The 7,652-nt window shown below is 42.3% G+C and overlaps 1 protein-coding gene across 1 annotated transcript; it reads left to right on the top strand.

Annotated features, from left to right (window-relative positions):
* Positions 1-6,916: 6,916 nt before the first annotated feature.
* LOC124256830 lies at positions 6,917-7,378 on the top strand. The gene has a single exon (XM_046690797.1). The coding sequence runs from the start codon at positions 6,917-6,919 to the stop codon at positions 7,376-7,378; it is 462 nt and encodes a 153-aa protein (XP_046546753.1).
* The last annotated feature ends 274 nt before the right edge of the window (positions 7,379-7,652 follow it).

Genomic DNA, 7,652 nt, shown 5'->3' on the forward strand with positions numbered 1-7,652 from the left:
TAACTATGATAAATTATGAACGGTCCCTCAGTGGCGAACTGCCGCATTGTGTGGTCAAAATGGAGACTGAATGTGGCTTTGACGAGTATTTTATTACCGTACATCAAGGCTTATCAAGTTGATGAACAAATGACAATCATAGACGATTACTATAAATTTGAATGGTGACAATCTCAGAATGTAACGTGCGCATTAACTTAGTATAGTTTAATCACATTTTATTCACTAAGTGAAAAGGATCCAGGACAAGTTCTTACAACTTATATACCCCAGCTCCAAGAATATTTACAATGACAAATTTCAGTCTTTAGAAACAGACACAGAAGAGTGAGTGAGTGAGTTTAGTTTTACGCCGCACTCAGCAATAACCTAGCTATATGGCGGCGGTCTGTAAATAATCGAGTCTGGACCAGACAATCCAGTGATCAACAGCATGAGCACATCGATCTGCGCAGTTGGGAACCGATGACATATGTCAACCAAGTCAGCGAGCCTGACCACCCGATCCCGTTAGTCGCCTCTTACGACAAGCATGGGTTACTGAAGGTTCATTCTAACTCGGACCTTCACGGGTCAGACACAGAACAAGACTGACAGTTAGGGAAATATAATACAAAAGGTACACAGAAGGAAAACTATTGGAATCGTTTTGATTTGTTTATACACATATGTGCGTTTTTAAATATTATTTCATTATTATTATTGGTCAGATCTGCAATGCCGTTTAAAAGAACAGCTAATGCAAACACAGAATCACAATCACAGACATCATAAATAGGTTTAAACATGATCTTTCTATATGATGATTATATAATGAACACTCTAAGAGTGAGTGAGTGAGTTTAGTTTTACGCCGCACTCAGCAATATTCCAGTTATATGGCGGCGGTCTGTAAATAATCGAGTCTGGTCCAGACAATCCAGTGATCAACAGCAAGACCATAGTTCTACACAATTGGGAACCGATGACATGTGTCAACCAAGTCAGCGAGCCTCCCGTTAGTCTCCTCTTACGACAAGCATAGTCGCCTTTTGTGGCAAGCATGGGTTGCTGAAGACCTATTCTACCCCGGATCTTCACGGTTCGAAGACTCTAAGAAATAATGATGAGCATTTTCGCATGGGTTACCACCTGCGCAGGGTGGATACGTGATTCGTATATTAATCTGCTGGCCCTGTGACGTATTTGCATGTATAGAATGTTCAGTTTTATACCGTAAGAAAAAAGTGGAGCTGAGATATATTCTGTTGATGACGACATGCAGTACTGTGACGTCATGGAGCGAGGTAACAATACGCTGCTCGCATTCATCGCATTAAAAGCAGTCTGTCGAAAGTAGCAGTCGGATGTAATTTGGGATTGAATATATTTTTATAATTAATGAAATACGTGTTCAAGTCCAGTCTCTGATTCCATTGCTTCAGTTTGGTAATACATTGTCGTTGATGACGTTAAGTATGTCGTAAAGGATTCACGATGCACGACAGTTCGAGTTGAGCAGTGAACACACAATATAAAATACCAGTAGGCGTTTCAACTCTGACAAGCTGTGATACTGAAATGCTATTTTAAGTGGTTAAGCCCAGTTGTAAAACGCATGGCAGTATGTTCTGCAATCTGACTGGTTGAAAATCGTAACGTGGTCGTATACCATGCACGGTTTACTCCCAAAAGTTAGACGTCCCAAAAGTCATACATCCCAATTGTCAGACAAATCAGTCCGGCGTGACTGTGATTACAACCTAGTCTTACCCACTGATATAACGAACCTATCCCATACACTAACGAGATGTTTTTCACGTTTGTACAGAAATACTTTGATCAGAATACTAATGTTGACTGGCTTACTCAATCACTAGGTTTTCCAAATGTGTTTTTAGATAGAATAGATTTTGCATGCTTGTTTTGTACTATATTCACATAGATCAAAGCAAGATTATAGATTTTGCATGGCTGTTTTTACGATGTTCACTTTGATCAAAACAGGATTATAGATTCTGCATGCTTGTTTTTACGATATACACTTTGATCAAAACAGGATTATAGATTTTTTATGTTTTTGAGTTTTCATTAATCTAATGGAGTTACTCCCTTCCTAACATTGTTTTTCCAACATAAACAATATAAAGAGCATCCCAAAGCTCCAGAAAAATGCCATACACGGTAGAATTCTAAATTTGATTCACTCTCTAGTAAATAACAGACAAATAACTATCAAGTCCCACAACACCATTTCGGACCCTTAACCCTTAGAAAATGGAACGCCCCAGGTAAGTATACTGTCCCCAACTCTACTCAACTTTATGATAAACGACATCTTTCCAGAAAAAACAAATCCCAAAATTTCAAGAGGTAAATTGGCAGACGACATTTCATTTTGGACCTCCTCTACGTCTGTAAAACAAACCACCATCAAAACCCAAACAATGTTAAATCATATTCCAAAATGTAAAATCTTAATTCTTGAATGATTTGATTAACCGTTTGAATTATCTTGTTAAATTAACTCATCTTGTTTTTATGACAAATAAAGTCATTACAAAGTCAGCCATTGGTCATTTATATTATCTTGTTGAATTAACTTATTTTGTTTTATGTCAAATAAAGTCATTGTCATTATCCATAATCTCTTCTCTTTGTGTTTGGATTAGTACATTTGGACTAGTCCATTAATTAACGAAGGTAACAGTGTAGTGAACCTCAGTGCAACCAACCATAACCTTTGTTGTTTTAACGTTAACGCGTCCAACTTTTGGGACGTGTAACTTTTGGGAAGACACCCCATGCACTACAGATAACATAATTCCTTGCTAATTTGAAAAACAAAACCCGTCGTTTCTGATGAGAGTATGCATCAATAATATATTACATATGGTCTAAAAGTCTAAACAGTACCTATCCATTCATCTGGCCAGTTATACGATTGAAATAAAAGATGAATGGTTTTGCTTCGAGAACGTCAAATATTCATGAAGCATATGACGTCGTCCACTGTCATAATATCCCGTCACATCTGTCTCTTATCGGTTACAGTACGAGTAGAAAGAGAGTGAAACCGTAAATCCCGAAAACATTTCGCAGTTACAATGTTGATAACGTTTTATTTTTATAAAAAGGTATATGTGTGCGCGTGCGTGCTTGCTTGCTTACGTGCGTGCGTTATTGCAATTGAGCATTAGGTGCATTAGAGCATTAGAATTAATTATTTGAACTTCGCTGTTTATGAACACATCGTATTTGAATTGAAAACTAACACAACATAGCCGCCAAACAGCCCACCGGTCCAGCAGATTGAAAAGGTGTGTACGATCTGCTTAACATCCATATGACGTGATTGTGAGTGAGTGAGTGAGTGAGTGTGGTCTATGACGCTTTTGGCCCTATTCAAGTAATACTACTGCGGAGGACACCAGAAATGTGTTTGACATGTTGTGTTGGGAATCGAACCCTGGTCTTCGGCGTGACGAGCGTACACTTTAACCGCTTGGCGACCCTACCACACTTTATTGTGAGAGATTCAGCTGATATCTGAACGATCGCCGCCATGAAAATCCGGGATCACACTCTAAATTACCATGGTGAAATGAAGGAGTCGTCCAATCTACCGCCCAGTTCATGAAGTGCATGAGAATAATTTGATACCGAGGATCAAAAGTTACGCAATCTCGGAGAGTAACCTTTGTATATTTTGATTTAAAAACAAAACAAGACTAAACAAAATAATTTTGAGTTGGCACAGCTGGACGCCATGAGTGAGTTTGTGCGTGAGTAGGCGCGTGAGTGAGTGAGTGAGTGACTGAGTTGGTATAGGCTGGGTGGGTGAGTGAGTGAGTGAGTAAATCTTCCCATAAGTGAGTGAGTGTCAACGTAAATATGCATGAGTGAATGGGTAAAGCGACAGTATAAGTCAAACACTGGGAGTGAGTGAGTTAGTTAGTGAGTGAGTTGAGTTTTACGCCGCACTCAGCAATATTCAAGCTATATGGTAGCGGTCTGTAAATAATCGAGTCTGGACCAGACAATCCAACGATCAACAGCATGAGCATCAATCTGCGCAATTGGGAACCGATGACATTTGTCAACTAAGTCAGCGAGCCTGACCACCTGATTCCGTTAGTCGCCTCTTACGACAAGCATGGGTTGCTGAAGATCAATTCTAACCCGGATGTTCACGGGTGTCAAACAGTGGGTAGATAAATGCGCTAGATGAAGGAATGAAGGATGAAAAGAATGAAAGAAAGTACCAGAAGAATAAAAAGAATGAGAAGGTTAAACATCACAAGACCATAACAGCCGGACCATAACTCTTTCACCGACATGTACAGAGATCCTCCACACCACTTCAAGGAGCACTGGCTATCACAATCCATCGTGCATCCCTTAAGGAGACGCATCAACCCTATCCTACATCAACATCTAACCTTTCTACTTAACCTCTCGCTGTCGGGGCGGAGATAAAGCATGTTTGAATTTACGAAGATTTGTTATGGCAAGGTATTTATCCGGCTTGGTAGCTCCGCACAATAGATCTCCCCAAAACACCTGCAACCACAAGTATGCGCGAGCGGTTTAGTGGTGTGCCCCTTCAGCTTTAATGTAGTTATCTCCCCTATGAATTACACGCCTCCATAGGCCCAGTTGGAATGATATCGGGGTTCGTTTGAGGAAACAGTCGAGATACGGTAACTCAGTGAATGAGTGAGTGAGTTTAGATTTACGCCGCACTGAGCAATATTCCAGCTATATGGCGGCGGTCTGTAAATAATCAACATCATAGCACGACCACTGATGATGATGATGATGACGATGATGTTGACGACGACAACGACGACGGTGATTAATATGGTTAATATGCTTCACTGTTGGATACCAGGGGCAGTGACCTGTGCGATGTATATTTCTCGATTTCGTACTTCTCATGATTGTATTGAGTTGCTTATGAGACTGATTTCACTCTTTGGTGGGCGTATCGACTTTAGCTGTTCGATGTAGACAGGAGCCAAGTCAAATCTATTTGCATGGAGCAATACAAAACGCAGTTTCGATCCTTGAAAACTGACAGAAACATTTCCACTTACCTGACATGGTGGCTCACATTTGTATTCGTACTCCAAACTTTAGGAAACCGATCAATCTTAAACGCATATGTTATATTGGACCTTTCAGTAAATAAGCACGAAAAGAATACAATCTGTGACGACACACGATCAATCGTAATGAGTGGTCAGGTTTTAGCAATATTCAAGCAATATCACGACGGGGGGCTCCAGAAATGGGCTTCACACATTGTACCCATGTGGGGAATCGAACCCGGGGCCTTCGGCGTGACGAGCGAACGCTTTAACCACTAGGCTACCCCACCGTCTTGGATGCCGTATTGCAGTACGCTGGATGCCATGAAATGTTGGATGCCAATATCTCTAGGCTGAAATTTCGCTTTTGTTAGTATATTTTTATCTTCTTTTTCTTTGCATCGAGTGAAACTCAGTAAAATATTTAACCCTTAGCTTATGAGTACACATGCTCAAGTATTCTCTGTGAAACTTCAAGTGTAATTTACTTGTACCAGCTGTGCACACGGATATGACGCAAGAGTTGTGGAACTTGACGCCAAGACAAATGAAGGGTATGCCGGATGCACAAGAAGCTGATGTTGGCGCCCTCAGATTTGGACCACCGGGGTTTTAACACATGTACATGGCATGATTAGAAATGTTCTTCAGCAGCCTATGAGTGAGTGAGTGAGTTGAGTTTTACGCCGCACTCAGCATTATTCCAGCTATATGGCGGCGGTCTGTAAATAATCGAGTCTGGGCAAGACAATCTAGTGATCAACAGCATGAGCATCGATCTGCGCAATTGGGATACGGTGACGTGTCAACCAAGTCAGCGAGCCTGACCACCCGATTCCGTTAGTCGCCTCTTACGACAAGCATGGGTTACTGAAGATCAATTCTAACCCGGACCTTCACGGGTAAGCAGGCGATGATTGTTGTAAAAGACTACCAAAGGGATAGGATGGTCAAGCTGTATGCCTTGGCTGATGAGATCGTATCCCATTTTTGGAGATCGATGCTCATGATGTCAATCACAAGTATTGACTGCCGTGGTGGAATATTGCTAAAAAAGGCGAAAAAACATATTCACTCACTCACTCACGCATATGAACTAAGGATGTTGGCACCTCAAATGTCAGAACTCTTAAGGCCGTTTTAGTTTCGCCTGCCCGGACGGTGTCGTCCCGGGAAAGCGAAATTTCAATATTCCCTATTCCCGGTAAAGCGAAAACCAAAGTTGTGCTAGAAAGTGCCGCGCAAGCGAATTGCTATGAAAACATCGGATTACCGTACTTCAGATTAGCGACCCCAATACTCGATCTCTGAGCCTCTTAGCTGCGAGGAACCCGTGAGGATCCGGGTTAGAATTGGTCTTCAGTAACCCATGCTTCTCGTAAGAGGCGACTAACGGGATCGGGTGGTCAGGCTCGCTGACATCGTGGACACATGTCATCGGTTCCCAATTGTGCAGATCGATGCTCATGCTGTTGATCACTAGATTGTTTGGTCCAGACTCGATTATTTACAGACCTTGAATATTGCTGAATGCGACGTAAAACTAAACTCACTCACTGAACTGCGATGAAGTTTCTTTTTACCTGAGTAAGCTGAGTTGAGGCCTAACTGAGTTATTTTTTTATAAAATTACAATAAATGAATACGTCGAGGTCCTTTACATGTCTAACAAAGATCAAACAATTAACAAGTCCACGCTAACCCACCGTGCAAAGACGGCGACAACGCCGACTCCAACCATCAACGGAGATGAGGCATCCTCGATCCAACGACATACCAGTTGGACTTTGAACTTACATCCCACAATGCTTGCGAGGTGCATCTCCGAACACCCTACTTCGAGGATGAAGTGTATTTGGCGCTGTGTGCAGAAGGAAGGTCTTGCTACATTCTACAAGGATGACGATGAGGTGAGGCGACCAGTGAGGAGAGCTGAAGCCTTGCCTCTGGGTCCCATGGACAAGGTCGACGACGTCTGGCTTGATGTCATCGCTGAGAGTCCTGCAGGTGCCAAAGTCCGAGCGTTCATGGACTACGTTACCACAACGTGGGTGGAAGGTCGCCAGTTTGGACCAGAAGTTTGGAACCTCTTCGGCAATCCAGGACATCAAACCAACAACGACGTCGAGGGATGGAACCACAAGATAAACAAGCTTGTGAGGAAGAGCCATCCGAACGTTTTTGAGGTCGTCAAACTGTTTCAGCGAGAACAGTCCAAGTCGCCATCCAACGGATCGGAGCAGACTGGACAGCCCCACCCAGGGAGAGAAAGTACAGGCATATTGACACCCGCCTGCAGTCACTGAAGGACGACCTCGTCAACAACATCATCGGTGTCCTGGACTACACTGACCACCTCACTGACCTGATCAACCTTCAGTAATCCACCTCCACATGATCCATCAATGTGACTTATCGGTGAACAGTCTTTGATTTATTTATTAAATTTCTACCAAGACTACGGTATCAGACGGACGACTGACATTTCTTTGTTTTTCTTGTGTATTGAGAGTCCCGGGAACGCTAAATTCAGAGTTCACTGTAGCTTAACCGTTTCCGCGAAAGCGACGCCTAAATTGA

This window comes from Haliotis rubra, unplaced genomic scaffold (assembly GCF_003918875.1).
Source record: "Haliotis rubra isolate DU_JTF1 unplaced genomic scaffold, ASM391887v1 Scf64, whole genome shotgun sequence".
Classification (NCBI taxonomy): Eukaryota; Metazoa; Mollusca; class Gastropoda; order Lepetellida; family Haliotidae; genus Haliotis; species Haliotis rubra.

Excerpts from the sequence above, each read along its gene's own strand:
- LOC124256830 (XM_046690797.1), top strand. The coding sequence starts at position 6,917 with ATGAAGTGTATTTGGCGCTGTGTGCAGAAGGAAGGTCTTGCTACATTC.